At 43.0% G+C, this 17,717-nt stretch overlaps 1 protein-coding gene across 1 annotated transcript in view; it reads left to right on the top strand.

Annotated features, from left to right (window-relative positions):
• LOC143299111 (uncharacterized) overlaps positions 1-16,951 on the top strand; it is a 19,207-nt gene extending 2,256 nt beyond the window's left edge. The window contains exons 2-9 of the mRNA XM_076612240.1: positions 5,095-5,425; positions 9,599-9,741; positions 10,185-10,341; positions 10,814-10,957; positions 11,722-11,865; positions 12,964-13,106; positions 13,769-13,925; positions 14,654-16,951. Of these exons, the coding sequence (XP_076468355.1) occupies positions 5,095-5,425; positions 9,599-9,741; positions 10,185-10,341; positions 10,814-10,957; positions 11,722-11,865; positions 12,964-13,106; positions 13,769-13,925; positions 14,654-15,095 (1,661 nt within the window). The 3' untranslated portion in view covers positions 15,096-16,951. The remainder of the gene's footprint in view (positions 1-5,094; positions 5,426-9,598; positions 9,742-10,184; positions 10,342-10,813; positions 10,958-11,721; positions 11,866-12,963; positions 13,107-13,768; positions 13,926-14,653) is intronic.
• The last annotated feature ends 766 nt before the right edge of the window (positions 16,952-17,717 follow it).

Raw genomic sequence — 17,717 nt, 5'->3', positions numbered from 1 at the left:
TGTGTGTGTGTGTGTGTGTGTGTGTGTGTGTGTGTGTGTGTGCGCGCGCGCGCGCCTTTGTGCGTGTGTGCGTTTGGGGGTCGGGGTGGCAGTAGGAGCGGGTAGAGAAGAAAGGGTACAGACGAAGACATCATTCAAAAAAAAAAATCATTTAAAAAACAAAACAATATATCAAAATCATTAACCTGTTCACAGTCGTTGAACACTACCTGTATTGCCATTATGAGTCAGCGACGGCCGTTTCGTCTTGAATGGGGGCGAGGGGGTTGCGAAGAACTTGTCAGGCCTGCTATTTCTGGTTGCCAGCATCATTTTTCGGATACCTTCAAGTCATCGGTCTCTAAAAAAGAGAGACACAGAGATTGAGAGAGAGAGAGAGAGAGAGAGAGAGAGAGAGAGAGAGAGAGAGAGAGAGCACCAGGAAGACAGAGAACAGACAGGTGAGGTCTGCAAAGGTCAACAGAAAAGAATTCCACAGATGGACGACAGGTGAGCAAATCTGCTGGGAATCTTCACGCACACACGAAGCACACACCCCGCATTCACTTTCTCTGTCTCAGTGTTTCTCTTTCTGTCTCAACCTCATTTACTCACTCTCACTGAGTTTTTTTGTTTCCGTCTTTCATTCTCTACGCCTGTCTGTCTGTCTTTCTATCTGTCGGTCTGTCATTCATTCCACCACCTCCAACCAAAAACCCAGTCTCTCTTTCACCCATTTACGTCTCTGTCCATTAGTCCATTGTCTGTCACACCTTTAACCCCATGACTGCCGTTGACAAATATGTTCGTCAGTATGGACGTATGTCATTTCACGGAGATAAGACGGGACGCCATTCAAATACCTTTCTGTATTTTGTTACTTCATCCTCTTGGAATTAGATAACCTAAGCTCAGCAACATCAATCACAGCAATGCAATGTGCACAGACGGGTGGAAATGCAGTTAAACTGATGCATTACTGATCTCATTTCTCCATGGCTCAGCAGTCAAAGGGTAAAATCTCGTCTCAAAAAAATATTTGAATCCCATTTTTCTGTTAATTAAACAGGAGTGGGGCGGAGTGATAGATATACGTAGAAAGCTGTATTTCCTCGCAGCTTCCCTCACGTTTTTTGTTTTGTTTTAGATACTGTCATGATGCTTGTCTGTCCATCCCTCTCTCTCTCTCTCTGTCTCTCTCTCTCGCTCGCTCGCTCCTTCTCTCACCCTTCTCTCTCTTTTACCTGTCTTCACCTCTTTTCTCCCCTTAGTTGGAGAATGAGTGTGGAGAGGGGTTGGTGGAAAGGGGGTGGGGAAAAAAGCTGTTTAGGGGCTGTGCTACTTGTTAAACTTTAAACTTTGAGCTTCAATCCTTTCACCCCGTCTGGGGGATGAAGGATAACACGAACAGTGAAACCAGGACAGACACAACGCAAACAACTGTTAAATGCTCTTCTCTACCCAAACTTCCACACACTTGTAACACATGGGAGAAAAACAAGAGAAAAGAAAGAAAGAAGAAGAAGAAGAAAGAAAAAACACAGAAAAAAAACAGAAATAAGAAAAAGATCGAAAGGATGACATTTAAGAGGAAATTAAAATAATGAATAATCTTCATACAGCCTTTCCCCATCTTTATAAATTGAATGATTTCTGCTGCTGCTGCTGCGCGCGCGCGCACACACACACACACACACACACACACACACACACACACACACACACACAGAGGAGAGAGAGAGAGAGAGAGAGAGAGGAGGCGAGGCATGATCAATGTTTACGTTTCTGACAACCTCATTCTACAGTGTACGTGCATGCGCCAGAGCTCAAGACCTTCTCCTTTTCCACATGGTCACGTGAACATGTTATTGTTTCATTTTCCCGAAGGACTAACAGTTAGTTGATGGGATGCCTTCAGCACGTAACCACACGAACCCATGCACATGGTGGCTTACGCGGACAACAGAAGACAAAATGTGTAAACAAATTACTTCACTGACTCACATCTTCAGACCCCTATATAGCCTCTTGCACGACTGCACGACTGCAAGATGTCAACAGCTATGTTACGTCACAGTTGCAAACGTTCTTGCAGCGTAGCTGAGAGGGGGGGACGGGAGGAAAGGGAAGGAGGGCGTTTGGTAGGGGTGGGGGAGGGGATGGGGAGTGGGATGGATGAGAGAAGTGAGCCCTTGACCAAAGGGGGAAGGGGGGGGGGGGGGGGGGGGGGGGCATCTGGCCATGGAATAAATCCTTTCGCATTTTCTTGTCATCCGCTGGGCTCGCTCCGCTTGGACAGCTTAAGTCTTCCCGCGAGCACAATCCGAACAAACAGAGATTCCTGATGTCGCCCTGGTTGACACTGTCTGGTACTTTTGTCTCTCCTTGAAACGCTTAGGATGCAGTTCAGGCTAGCCAGGCAGGTGATGGGAGTGGGGTTTGGGGGTTTGGGCCTCTTATGATGCTGGGAGCTTACAGTCCAGGACTCAGTGACACTTCTTCTCGTTTTCAAAAATAAAAAGATCACTTCAGTGGTATTTATTGTTATATTTGCTAAGTTACATGAAAAAATGAATAAGAAAAAACCCCGAAGATCCAGACTTGTCGGTAATTCTTGTGAAGACAAATGCACATAACTTCAAACCAGTGTTGCTGTGTGTTCCTCATAAAGTTTCATAGACGTGGACAAGTGCACAATAATAAATTCTGAAAATTTATTAAAACAAACAAACAAACAAAAAAACATGGTCCATTTATATGCCCTTTTTCAATTATATTTATTCAAGGGCCTGAGTTCCTAGGTTGTAGATTGTCTGTGATGTCCCCTCCTCACCTGTACGGTGACCATTGCCAGTTATAGGCAAGCAATCAAAGCCTTACATTATTTTCAGCTGTGGACTAGATTGACAATATATATAATTTATTCCTAGCTGAAGTCAATGTTTCTTCTGTATCTCAGATACAGGTTATGCTTACGCTGCTCGCGCGCGTGCACAAACACGCGCGTGCGCGTGCGCGTGTGTATGTCTGTGTGTGCATGCTTGCCTGTATGCAAAGGTGCGCTGCATGAGATTATGCGTTATGTGTTTGTGTTGGCGATGGATGGATAGTGAACGTTGGGACACCGCAGTGAAAAGGGCCCCTGACACGGAGGGGAGGGGCGGGGGAGAAGAGAAGAGGGGATGTTTAAGGGCAGAGATTGTTTTTGAGGAAGGAGAAGAAGAAGAAGAAGAAGAAGAAGAAGAAGAAGAGAGAGAGAGAGAGAGAGAGAGAGAGAGAGAGAGAGAGAGTGTGCTGGTGACGCACACTGGCAACGTTGTGTGGACGTGATGTGGACTCTGTCTCCTTCCCTCCCCTGGCCCTCTGTCTGCCCCATCTCCCCCCCCCCCGCACCCCCCCCCCCCCGCCTTTTCCAGAACCTCTGTTACCACTCTCTTTTCTCCCACCCACAGGTCGGGTGATGATGGTGGTGGTGGATGGTTAGGTGTTTCTTTTGTTTTGTTTTTATTTTGTTTCTTTAGCCCATTGTTCTTTTGTCGACAACAAAAACGTTTTTTTGGGGAGTGGTGAAGGGAAGAAAGGTTTGAGGGATGTGGGGATAGGGATGGGGAATTAAGGGGGGTGAAGACAGAGGGATGAATGGGTGGGATGGAAAAGGAGGCAGGCAGGGATGGGAAGCTATGAAGGAAGGAAAGAAAGAGGGAGGAGAGAGAGGTGGGTTAAATGCGCATGAGAGAGAAAGAGAGAAAGATAGATAGATACATAGATAGATAGATAGAGAAAGAGAGAGATAGAGATAGAGATAGAGATAGATAGATAGATAGAGAGAGAGAGAGAGAGGATGGGTTCGTGTCAGTTAAACTGAAGTCGCACTACGTATGCACGTTTATGATTGATAAGAAATAGAGGTTTTTTTCTGGAGAAAAAAAAAATTCTGGTGTAGTTTTTGAAGGTGAGCGTGCGTTTTCACGGATTCAGACGATGATTTTCCCTTTTCCCCCTTTTTAGCGTTTGTGCTATACATGTAATGGTAGGAGAGGTTCGCACAGGCTAGGATATTAACGTCAGTGGCTTCAGAACTGTGCATACCACAGGTCACCCTGACTCAAGTTACGGGAAAGACAACAACGTGATATATATATTCGGAATGGGAGAACGCTTACGATCACGTCGATCATGATTTTATTGTATCGAAGCAGCTGGATTAGTCCGGAGTGGTTATCGTGTATTTTACGCCCGAAAATTCGTTTGGCGATTTTGCTTCGATTTATCAGAGCTGGAAAATCGTGATGAAGACAGGAAATGTTTGAAACCTTGATACATCTATATCTGGAGTGTTGGCCAAGAGGTAACACGTCCGCGTAGGAAGCGAGATAATCTGAGCGCACTGGTTCGAATCCCATAGTCGCCAGTATTTTCTCCCCCTCCACTAGACCTTGAGTGGTAGTCTGGACGCTAGTCATTCGGATGATACAATAAACCGAGGCCCCGTGTGCAGCTGCACTTGGCGCACGTAAAAGAGCCCACGGCAACAAAAGGGTTGTCCCTGGCCAAATTCTGTAGAAAAATCCACTTCGATAGGAAACGAATAAGATTGGAAGCAGTACAAAAATACAAAACAATGGGTGGCGCTCTCAGTGTAGCGACGCACTCTCCCTGGGGAGAGCAGCCCGAATTTTACGAACAGAAATCCGTTGACAAAAACAAAACAAAACAAAAACAAACAAACAAACAAACAACAACAACAACAAAAGAAAAAAAAGAGAGAAGAGTAACAGAATTACGATGATAAAACGATGAAATGCCGACGGGTTGCTTAAGATGGAGCTGTTCCGTTTCCAGCATGCAACTTCCGCTTCAAGAAACACTCATTGGTGACGGTGAGGGGGAAAAACAAGATTTGGATCGATTAATGTTATACACCCCCTCTCTACCGCCACACTTTCAATACTTCCCCCGCCCCCCACCTCAACCCTGGCGTTTTTTTCGTTTTTTCGTTGTTCTGCAGGAAATCACACGTGAGCCTAGAAGGCTTTGCCCCTTGCTTTCTTCTTTCTCTCGGTGTCTTTCAATTTCTTCAGTCATACGTCACTTCTACCCTCTTTTTGTCTCCAGTCCTCGTTGCCACACTGGGCACCACCACCAGAGCCGCTACCACGACCGCCACCACCACCACAACAACGTCATCGTTGTCACCACCACCGCCACCGCCACCACCAGAGTCACCATCGCCAACAGACACCGCCACCACCACTGACACCGCCGATGCCGATGCCTCCTCCCCACCCTCCAACGCCCTCCCGACCCCCCCAGGCACGGGGGACACGGGCGGCAGTGGGCAAGGGGGTCGGCCCCCTCCTCCTCCACCCCTCCCAGTGTGGGTGCAGTGCCTCTCCGAGGTACCTGGTGGCGCCTCGCTGCCCGAGCTGTTTTCATTCTGGTGCAGGTATGTGGATGGTGTGGCAGGAGAGGGTGTGGCAGGGCGGATTTGGGGTGGGGTGGGGGTGTGGTGGGGTGTGAGGGGGGAGTGTGAGGAGGGACTGGGGGGAAGATGAGGGTGGGGTGGGGGTGGGGGGGGGGTAGGGTGGTGGAGTGGTGGGGTTGTGGTTGTGGTGATGGTTAGGTATGGGTAGTGGTGGTATTGTATTGTGTTGTATTACTCTTTTTTGTCACAACAGATTTTCTCGGTGAAATTCGGGGCTGCTTTCCCCAGGGAGAGCGCGTCGCTACACTGAGAGCCCCACTCAAGTTTTTTGTTGTTGTATTTTTCCTGCCTGCAGTTTTTATTTATTTGTTTTCCTATTGACATGGATTTTTCTAGAGAATTTTGCCAGGGACAACCCTTGATTTTTTTTGTTTTTTGCGTGTTGCTGTTGTTGTTGTTGTTGTTGATTTGCTTTACGCGTTCCTGATTCTTTTTTTAACCATTGTTCTTGTGTTGACAAAAATAAAGTTGTGGGTAGTGGTGAAGGGAAGAGCGGGGTGGGGGAATATGGGAGTGAAGATGGAGGGAGAGGAGAGTGAGGCAGACAGGGATGGGGAGGAAGTAATGACGAAAGAGAGAATGAATGAATGTTTAATGCATTTCGGCCATGGGCACATATACATATATTGGGATTTGGGGGGGGGGGTTAATAAGCAATGAACGAAAGATACTATACTAATAGACAATAAACAGAACTCACCAAATGACATCAGTTTCACTTACACAATGTGAAATAAAGAGAGAGAGAGAGAGAGAGAGAGAGAGAGAGAGAGAGAGAGAGAGCAGGCAGGCAGACAGACAGACAGACAGAATGAAGCGTGGTTATCGGATCAACCTGAGAGATTTGTTTATTTTTACCCCTTTAACATCGTAGATATATGTATAATGTGTTGTACCGAACTGTTCTGTGTTGTATTGTGTGATGTTCCGTCGCATTCTCAGTGCGGTGTTCTTGTGTACAGGGCCACGAATGCAAGTTACTAAGCGACAGGACACGCCCTGAACGATTCATGAATATTCACACCCATAAATTTATAACTTACCCCTGCCTCCTTAATTCTTTCACATATACTCTTTTGCCTCCGATTCAGGGGGCAGAGAAGGGGAGGGAGAACGGGCGAGGATATGTATAAATATAAATATATATGTGTGTATATATATATATATATATATATATATATATATATATATGTGTGTGTGTGTGTGTGTGTGTGTGGAGAGAGAGAGAGAGAGAGAGAGAGACAAACAGAGACAGACAGAAACAACAACAGACAGAGCCAGACAGACAAAGCTATTGTACAACTGTGACGTCGACAAGGAAGCCAATAAAAGAGCAGCCAGGGCCCGTAATCCCGCTTTGGGGTCATAACTCTTTATAGACCAACAGTTTCCATGAACTCGAGAGTTCCCTGAAAAAAAAAAAAAAAAAAAAAAAAAAAAAAAAAATCAACCATCTCTCTCCCAGCAGGAGGGCCTAGGGTTTAAGGCGTCGAAAACTTATTTCCATTGCAGATTACGGAAATGGACGAATCAGTACAATGCAGTTAAAGGGAAAGGACTCCGATGTGAGGGCCTTTGGCTCAACTCGAGACTGGAGAATTAACTGTACGCAGAGGGACACTCTTACATCAAAACATAACAGCAACGATAGCAGCAAAGAGAACAGGGAAAGCATAAAGGGTGAACAGCACCAACAGCAGTAGCAGTGATATCAACACCAATATGAAATAATGATAGTTATAATAATAATAGTAATAACACTTCATCTCCCCCGCCTGTTCTCTCTCTCTCTCTCTCATTGATTCTAGGTCTGTTTAATCCACTTATTTCTGGTGTTTACTCTGACAATCTTTCAGCGATGTTTGTTCTTTTATGATAATCTTTCAACAGCTCAAAATACACCTTTGTGACTGAGGCTGGTGGGGAGGGGTGGGGAGGGGGTGCCACACCCATGAAATGTTACTTGTATAAACAATGAAAGAACGTTTGGAGGAAGTCCCAGGTGTATCAGAGCACCCTTCTGCGTGTGGATCCCCCTGCCAACGAGAGAGAGAGAGAGAGAGAGAGAGAGAGAGAGGTTGGTGTGTACGTGCGTGCGTGTGTGCAGTGTGTGTGTGTGTGTGTGTGTGTGTGTGTGTGTGTGTGTGTGTGTGTGTGTGTGTGTGTGTGTGTGAGACACTTCAAGTGTATGAGCGCATGCACACGATTCTGACTTTTAAAGATGATTTCATGCATGAGTCATGAGGAAAGTTAAACGGAACGTGACAACAACTTCAACTATAACTTTATCAGAATGTTTCAATTCACCACGGCATCCAGTTTAGCTCAGAGTCATTCCTCATTCGGTTTACCGTCACATCCACTATTCAGTCTAGCCAACCATAACCTTTTACGTACGCACCGGAATATCTTCCAAAACGCATGAAAAACAACAAGCCACAAAAGTTGATGTGATTTACAATAGGTGGAATACATTGCATCTGAACTTTCATAACCCTGTCTGTCCCCTCTGAAAAAGAAAGGCGTGTAACCTAAAACTGTGTGCTTAAACGCATAAATGTGAACCCGTATAACCAGCCATGCTGGATTATAAAGACGTTTAATTATACCATTAAATAATGTTATTGGCGGAGTTCCCCGAATAAAGATGCAGGGCCGATACAGGGCCGTTTTGTTATCTGGTGGAGTGCTGTGTGTGTGTGTGTGTGTGTGTGTGTGTGTGTGTGTGTGTATGTGTGTGTGTGTGTGTGTGTGCGTGTGTGTGTGTGTGTGTGTGTGTGTGTGTGTGTGCGTGCGCGCGCGCGCGCGTTTGTGTGTGTTGTTTTACTTGTCGTAAAGTCTTGAACATTCGGGCCTGGTTGCAATGTTAGTTTCATTATCATCGCGAAAATGAAATTGATACGGATTATTATTATTATTATTATGTTTATTATTATTATTATTTCTAGAAATGTGAAACATCTATCACACACTTATAGACACGTGCGATACACAATGGCGCGCACGCACGAAAACACACATCCGACGAGTGGTCACCCGTGAGAAGTCGATTATTAGATGATTAGAATATCAACCCCTCTGAAAGACACATTGACAGACATACACACACACACACACACACACACACACACACACACACACACACACACACACACACACACACACACACACACAGAGAGAGAGAGAGAGAGAGAGAGTGACACTGACACTGATTTTATTGCCATTGGCAAAGATACCCTTTTGGCAAGGGGTTTACAAAACATAGTGCCTATAAGCATTGACCAAAATTGTTTGGCTGAAATAGAAACACGTATCCAAAAGCAAACAATCAATAATGAACCAAAATATGCTCATCCACACTCGCACACGCTGACGCACAACCACTCATACATTCACACACATCCACACCAACATACATTTATCATCACGCACTCCCCCCCCCCCCCCCCCGACACCTCCCCCTCCCCTCCTCCCCCAGAGAGAGAGAGAGAGAGAGAGAGAGAGAGAGAGAGAGAGAGTAGTTCAGCAGCAGTAAGCAGGAAGGTAAATAGATTGATAATCAATGGATAGACTGAGAAGAACATAGAAAGATAGACGGGTAGATAGACCGAGATAGATAGATAGGTAGATATATAGATAGAGAGATAGATAGGTAGATACACAGGTAGATACACGCACGTATATAGATCAGGTAGATAGACAGACATGTATGTGATAGATGAATAACTGCACTGATATGTAAACCGATCGTTTGCTCGACCGACTGACTGCTTTACTGATCGATCGATTGATTACTTAGTTGATTAAAAATTGTTCGATGTCACTTCATCAACAGCTTCAAACATATTCGTTAATCAGATTGATTGATTGATAGATATTGACATATTAAATGATCGATTGATGTCTTAAAAATAGCAAAGAGGTCTACAATTAAGATTACGCGAGTTTAATCAAATAAATCTTTTTTCGTGAGTTAACTTCAAACAATGAATGTAAATGAATGGTTCCCATTCCATCAACAAGTCTAAACATAGACCTGTTCGATCGATTGACTCGTTCATTAACTGATAGACAATCTTTTACTTAATGCTAGATCTTTTGGTTGACTGGGTTATCAATTTCGATTGATTTCAGCAACTACAATAAGATCGTTCCTTGCATTGCTGCTGGCCTTCCCACTGAGATATCGCACAACCCGCTGGATCAGTTTGTGCAACTGCACTTTGACGCCGAGGAGATGACCAACAGAAGCGCTCAGCTGTGTGCAAACTTTCGAGGTACGATTGTGTGTGTGTGTGTGTGTGTGTGTGTGTGTGTGTGTGTGACAGTGATATATGTTACATTATATGTATATGGATACACAAACACACACACACACACACACACACACACACACATATATATATATATATATATATGTGTGTGTGTGTGTGTGTGTGTGTGTGTGTATGTGACAGTTAATATTTCGGTTCTACCCTGACTCGCGTAGTTATTAACGTTGCCATTAACACACACACATATATATATTTTATCGCAAGGTTTATGTATACATCCATATATATATATATATATATATATATATATATATATATATATATATATATATATATATATATATATATATATATCTACATATATGGATCTCTCCCTCTCTCTCCCTTTCTCTCTCGATGTGTGTGTGTGTGTGTGTGTGTGTGTGTGTGTGTGTGTGTGTGAACAGGCATTAGCAGCCGAGTGCAGTGCACGCAGCAGAACAACGCCAGCGTGGAGCGCTGGTGTCACGATCGCTTCTCCCAGGGTCAGCAGTACGTGTTTGCCGTGCGCTCCCAGAGAGCCTTCGACAATGATGTCAACGTTTACAGAGAGCTCGCCTGCCAGTGAGTAAATCCCTCCTCCACTCCCTTCCCCGCCCACCCTTCGTCCCGCCCCACCCCGCCCCTCTCATCACCCCCTCTTCCCCTCCCATCACTGACCCAGTGTTACTGGCGTTTAGCTGGTGATGCCTTTGGTTTTGATGGTATTGAGGATGATGCGATCAAATGAAGAAGGCCTATAGTTTTGACCATTTCCAGTTGTGTACCTCTTCTACCTGTGTCTTTGTCGCTTGTTTTGGCAATATTTTACTTATGCTTTCGATAGGGGCCTACTACTGTTGCTATTACTGTCATGTTTTCCATATATCTCTGTTTTGGTCTGTCTGTGCCTTTTCTTGTTACACATTATTAATTTTCATGTCTACCCCAGTGCTTTCTTTGGAAGAACATACTGTTCTTAAGGTGAAGATGTTTTCTTGTTGTGGTCAATGGTCTTGATCTTCTGGTGTTAAGGCTGCTTCCTATGCCCTTTCAGAGTCATCAATGATACCACCGGATGTCTAGGACTCGCCATGACCGGATGTGACGTAGAGGTGAAACGACATCTGCTGGCCTTCTACGCTTTCTTCACCAACGAGTCTTGTGTGGCCGACCCTACAGCCGAGTTCACCCTTCCCGAGTACGAGGGGTTAAAGAAAGAAAAAAAGCGCGATAAATCATTAGCGCATGAACATTAGTGAATGGACGAAAAGTATACAAAGGAAAATACAAGAACATAGGAATACCCTAATTACGACATTCCTCCCATCCCAACACACAACCCCACTCACCCCCGGGCTCCCGAAAACACCAAAGCGCAGAAAATTATTCAGTCTGTGTGTGTGTGTGTGTGTGTGTGTGTGTGTGTGTGTGTGTGTGTGTGTTCGCAAAGTCTGTAAAACAAAATCCTTTTGAGACAATATGCACACACCACATACTTTCGTTGGTGCGCATATTTATGCAAACACAGATTGCACAGACACACAAGTACGTATCACGCACGCCTGCACACACGCGCCGTATACACAGACAAACACTAATACAGTGTAAGAGAGAGAGACACACACACATGTCAAGGCAGAGGTGAATGGATAAATTGATACAGATAGCCAGACAGACATAACAGTTAAATAAAGACAGTCAGAGAGAGGTAGAAAAGGGTAAAGGGAAATGAAACTATGTTTATTCAGAAGACGATAGGCCCATTCTGAAGGGACCTGAACAAGGAACGCAGGAAGTTTATCCAAAGGCCACCAGCCTGTCCACATGAGATCACGTACACGTGTGTTCACGTACACAAACATAACGATTTGAAAAACTAGGGACCCGAGAGAGAGAGAGAGAGAGAGAGAGAGAACCGGACATACTGACCCACAAATATCTCTCTTCTGATTCTGTCCACAGACCTCCACCACCACGCCCCGCCCCTCCCCGTGACGTAGTAATCACGTGCGCCCAGCAGGTGGCAGAGAACTTTACCCCCGCCCCACCTTCCCAGAATGCTTCTCAGCTGGATCAGCTTCTGTACGGAGTGCGACAAAACTGCAGGTAACTCTCTTGTCAGACAGTACTTCATAATTAAAAAAAAAAAAAAAATCACAACACACACAATCTTTACCACTGGTGGTCAAAGGAAGACATCAGCGGCAGGGGGTGGCGAATCATGGTTTGACTTTTCCTTTTGTGTGTGTCACCGCCGTGAAAACGGAAAGGAACTACTCACAGAACTCAAATAAACACAATTCCTTCCACCTAGCTGACTGCCTCTTGATGACAGATGTTCATTCAGAGGGATTGAGCAATGACATTAATTTCATCATTTTCTTTGGAATCAAGAGAGAGCATCAGCAAATGGTGAACGCATCTATTAAACCTTTAAAACGTAACATGCAGAAGAGGATATATACAGGCCACGGAGATGAGATGCTTCCAAAAAACCGCTCGGTATATCCTACAGATGCTCAATGAAGAAGTGAGAAGCAGTCAGGCAGACCATTGGATCCTATAATTATTATTGTGAAGTTCTCCTAACCGCAGTGAAGAAACGAAAATTGATGTGGTATGGGCACGTCTCACAATCATCAGCCATGCAGGACCTGCCAAGACGATCCTGCAAGGCATAGTGCAAAGGAGGAGAGGGTCAGGCAGACAAAAGAAAGAAACATGGGAAGACAATATCCAGAAGGGACAGGCCTGAGACTGAACGACGCCCAGATAGAGAGTGAGAGAGTGATGAGGAACAGGGAGAAACTGGCTGCAAGGTCATCACTGGTGCCCTTACGGTCTTGAAACTACAGGACAGAAGAAGAAGACGACGACGATGATGCTGCTGATGATGATGATCTGGATTTGTAAATATGGAATCATAATAATTTTGCGGTTGGTTAGCACTCCGCCTATATAAGCCTTATTTGGATCTCGATTTAAGTATAGTTTCTTGAAAGATGTGTCTTCAATTATTTCCCATTTGTTGAGAATATCTCCGTAATCTGTGCCGGTGTATCTACCAAAAACGTACATGAAACATAGACAGGCAGACAGACAGACAGAGGCACAGACACAGACAGACAGACGCACACACACACACCAGGGACACACACAGAGTCCCCATTGTAACAAGCTGTTGTCTTCTGGTCTGCTGTACAGAACCTTCGAAGCCCGCTACAACTGTTACGACGAAGAGCTGAACAAGATCAGCAGCCCCAGCTTCCGAGACATTTGGCTGAGATTCACCTTTGACAGTGAGAATGCCATCCGTTCACAGACGCAGTTCTGCGAGGCGTTTGAAGGTAACAGTTGATAAGGTGCCGTGCCAAACGTGAGCGAGTTTTGCCATGGTTGCTTCAATCAAATCAAACAGTATTTAGAAGCAGACTCGTTTGAACGGCGCGTTTTTATTTTATTCATCTATTTAAAAAAACAAATGTGATGATTCTACTTTATTCTATATCGACTTGAACCGAAAACCCGCACATTAAGATTACATTTGTGCCTGATGTTGACCGTCTCATAAACATATGAAGTTGAAATCTATATTCTTAACGTCTGCATAGAATATATCGATCCAGACTCTTCAATAACAACAGTGCTCTTATTGTATGTGTAAAACACCGTGAGAAAGTCATCAGTTTTATTTATCATTTAATTGATTAATTATTTCACTGATATCATTGAGAGTATTCATGTCTTAATTGCATTCTTTTTCTTTGCGGTAAAGACGAGGCAGTGTAGAAGTCAGCATCAACATTTACGTATAAAAATGTCTACATAATTATCATATATACACACTGATATATTTGTTTATTCATTATATTACTTTATCAATATTTTAAACTATTTGTCCTGTGTGTACTTCAAAGCAGAAGTGAACTTGAAAAAAAAAAGAAGAAGAAAAGATCCACATGATTTTGAAGAATAATAGTAACATTCCTGTGGTTGGATGTCTTCGCAGGTGGCATTGCCGATTCACTGAACGAAGCCTGTTACAAGGCGACCCAGCCGTTGCTGCAGCAGTGTGAGGAAGAGTACGGACAGTCTGTGGTCAGCATCCAGGACCAGTGGCTGAACGACAAGCTGGACAACATTGATCTGCACAAGGCGGCTTGTAGGTGAGTGCCCGGCGCGAAGTTGACATGCTTTTGTTTGTTTGTCATGGAAAAAAAAGAAAAAAAAAAGAAAAGAAAAAAAAAGAATGAAATAAAGACAGCCTGTAAGGTGAACCAACTCTTACATAGATGGGCGCAACAGCCGAGTGGTTAGAATGTTAGACTTTCAATCCAAGGGTCCTGGGTTCGAATTCTGATCGAGGTGTCTGCATGGTGGGTTGCTTAAGTTTATTACCACGTGTGACACTTGAAGGTGTAGCTGGAAGTGACATTTTTTTTTCATACTGAAAAGTTTATGGCTGAGGTCCAGGCACCCTTTAACTGAATTGCATGTCTTGATACTTCAGCAAAGTGATCAAAATTGTTTATATCACTAAAATGCCAATAAGGAAACATGTATGATACAGAGATAGTCCCACACATAGTTAGAATAGATGTTCAGGTTATACTACACTACACTACAATATATCACTTTATTAATCGTTCCTAAGGAAAATTTTTGTCAGCCCACACATTAAGAATCACACAGATTCAATGATAAGATCATACAGGCATAAATACACACAGGAAAAGAAGAAAAAGAAAAATACACACACACACACACACACACACACATATATATATATATATATATATATATATATATATCTCATACACTGATACCGATTTAAGGAGAGAAAAACATCTTAAGAAACAACAAAGAATCCCTGTGTTGCTGCATGCTCTCCCAGGACCAGCCTAGAACGGGCGCAATGCCTGAAGGACGCCTTCACCAAATGCGGGGAAACACTGGCAGTGGCCATGTATGAGAGCGAGAAAGGTACCCTCCCACGCATCTGCCTGTCTCTGCTGCCCCAAAACAACACCACCACCATGGACCAGAATTCTGCCTCAGCTCCCACCACCGCTACTGAAGATGGTAACGACAACTCCTTGGAACCTGCAGCCGAGTTGGAACCTGATGGGAATTCTGCTCCTGACAGTGATTCCTCCATGTCGTCTTCTCCGGATGGCGAGAAGAACACAGATGAGGAAAAGCCCTCTGTTCAAAGCGATGGTTCCACTGCAGCAAACATGGATGACGGAAAGGGCTCGTTGGCGTCTCTGTGTCTGGGGAGTAGTCTTTTGGTGGTGGTCTTCTCTGGGGTGATTTCTTTGTTCCTGCTTGTGTAAGGGTCATGACGATTTAACAGGGAAATGTTTTTTTCGGGGGGGATCTTTTCACATCAATTGAAGTATAAGGAAGTTGTGGTTGCTTCACTGTTTGCGCTTGCTTTAAAGTCAATGACCACAATGCGAGAAAGGTTTGGGGTTACTTCAACTAAAGAATATGAAAAAAACAACAACTGATTGCTGTGCTGCCTATTAAATTATTTTTTGTTCCAAGTCAATGGAGTGTACAGAGGACAGGTTTTTTTGGGGGGTGGGGGTGGGGGGCGTGGGGGGTTCATGCCAGAATGCTGTTAATAAAGATATAAATGTAAATTCATATTGATCCTGATTGATGAATGAAATAAAATTAATAATGTAAAGTTTAATTCTATTTCTACCTGCAGTAGAATGAGCAAGCTTTTAGATATTCACATGATTTTGGTTAACAGTTTGATTCTATTGCAGACAGATGCAGTCGAATGAGCAAGCTTTTGGATATTTACATGATTTTAGTAGTTTGTGTTTTAGATGATGTTGAATCCTCCATGCTACGGGAATGGTTTTTAGAAAAACATTGAAACTTCAAAAGAATGTTTGGAACAAGGACCATAATCTATGGAGAACTTTTAGATGATGAATCTGCAGAATAGAATCATTAATAACTTGATTGTTCACCTGATTTTTGCATTGTTACAATGTGTTTTTCAATGTGCATGAAGGTTGCAATCATGTCTCAGCCAAATGCCTTTAGAATTAAAAAAAAAAAGTTTAACTGTTCACATTCTTTTAGATTAAAATTCTTGAGTGTGAAGTTTCTAGATTTTCTTAAATGTTATAGTTGACAAACTTAGTGTGTTAAAATTGTCATTTTGTTTGGCATAAGCAAAAACAAAAAAAAAAAACCTTTGGAATCTATTAATTTTTTACCACTTACATATGTGTGTGTGTGTGTGTGTGTGTGTGTGTGTGTGCATTCATGTTCAGGTATGCAGAAAAGGGTGGTCTAAGAGTGTTTGTGAACAGAGATCACACTCACCTAAGAATTGTGTCGGGTTCAAATTTCCACACACCAAACTTTGGGAAAACAAAGAACTTTGTAACTTGAGCATAGCTGGGCATATGTGTGAATATGCAAACGTTGAGTGTGAAAAATGAAATAATGTGCTTGAGGTAACTTAACTATTGGAAAATCTTTTATTAGTAGAATATATATGTACACTTTTTAAGACTTCAGCCTGCATTTTGGGGTTTTGTTGGATTTATTTTCTTGTACATTTTTTCAACATTTAGACTTGCTTTTTTTGTTTAATAATTTTTTTAAAGGGTTGAATTCTGATTGATCTTTCAAGTTCATGTGTGTATCTGTCCGTCAAACTCCCTTATCAACAAAGACTGTGACAGCCTGTTTAAGAAGGGAAGGAACATCTGCTTAAAATTACTTACACTAATATAGATCTCAACAGCAGGGTATATTTCAGATTGTTAATTCTAATAGCTATAATTTCTCCTTTGTCCTCCCACTTTGTTGTTCAAAAAGCAATGACCCTTCCCTCCCACCTTTTTATGAGTTAACTGGTCGATCTTTGCTGTTTGAATTTTTTTTTTAATAATTGAATTTGTCATACAAATTTTTGTATGTCGAAGTTCAGTTTTGGGTCTTCAAAGAAATTTTCATTGTTTCGCTAATTTATGGTTGACATTCTTTTTCTCGTTGGTTTATTGTCCATTCATCGCAAGGTAAGTCTGACTCATGTCTGGCATATCTACTTATATGTTTCAGGTTAAGAATTTTGCATTTCATTGAGAACAAAATTGAATAGAAAATAGTTAATTAATGGTTAATTCTTCATGAACATAAATTTCATACAATAGTTTCAGTTCATCTGTGTGTACTTTTGTTGATGATGAAGAATGAGCGTTCCTTGTTTAATTCACACCGTTTGTCCAGAGATGGCTCTCACCCTGCACTCTTGGAAATATTTTTAATTTTTTAGGAACACTCAGTCACATCAGCATACATTTACAAAATTAATCTACTCACAAAAAAATGTCACTTCCTTTTTCCTGTTCTGGGGAACAGATCAGCTGACTGGTCTGCTCAATGTGGGTTCTTCAGTTTGTTCACAACACATACACAGAGAAAAGGCGAGAACAGGTCACAGACCACATCCCCCACCTACTCCAGCCCAACTTCATTCACTGTTACACACACTTTTCCATCCCATGCCCACGAAGATGAAGGGAGTGAATTCTTATTGCCTAGCTGATGACTTTTCTGCGATGCTGAGCAAGACGGAAAGAGTGCGGTATTTGGGAAAACAGTGTATATCAACACAGCATTGCATCCGCATGTTTTATAATGTATGCTGTACGGCAACAGTGCAGTCAAGAGATTAAAGCGAGAAAGCTATAGTCATTTTTGTGAATGCAACATCCAACACAGCACAGCTGCTGGCACAAACTTCAAGACATTCAGTCTAGAGAGATAAACAAAATGACACATAAGACAATAATAAAGAGTCTATTCACAATCTTTTACATAATTTATTTCAAACTGATATGTCGTTGATAACAATGCAGAGTGTGGCCATACTCTGGAATGGGGCAATAATATCAGAATCATTGGATCCTGAAGTCTACACT

The sequence above is a fragment of the Babylonia areolata genome, chromosome 24, assembly GCF_041734735.1.
Source record: "Babylonia areolata isolate BAREFJ2019XMU chromosome 24, ASM4173473v1, whole genome shotgun sequence".
In the NCBI taxonomy this organism is placed as follows: domain Eukaryota; kingdom Metazoa; phylum Mollusca; class Gastropoda; order Neogastropoda; family Buccinidae; genus Babylonia; species Babylonia areolata.
This window is presented reverse-complemented; position numbering and strand designations above follow the sequence as displayed.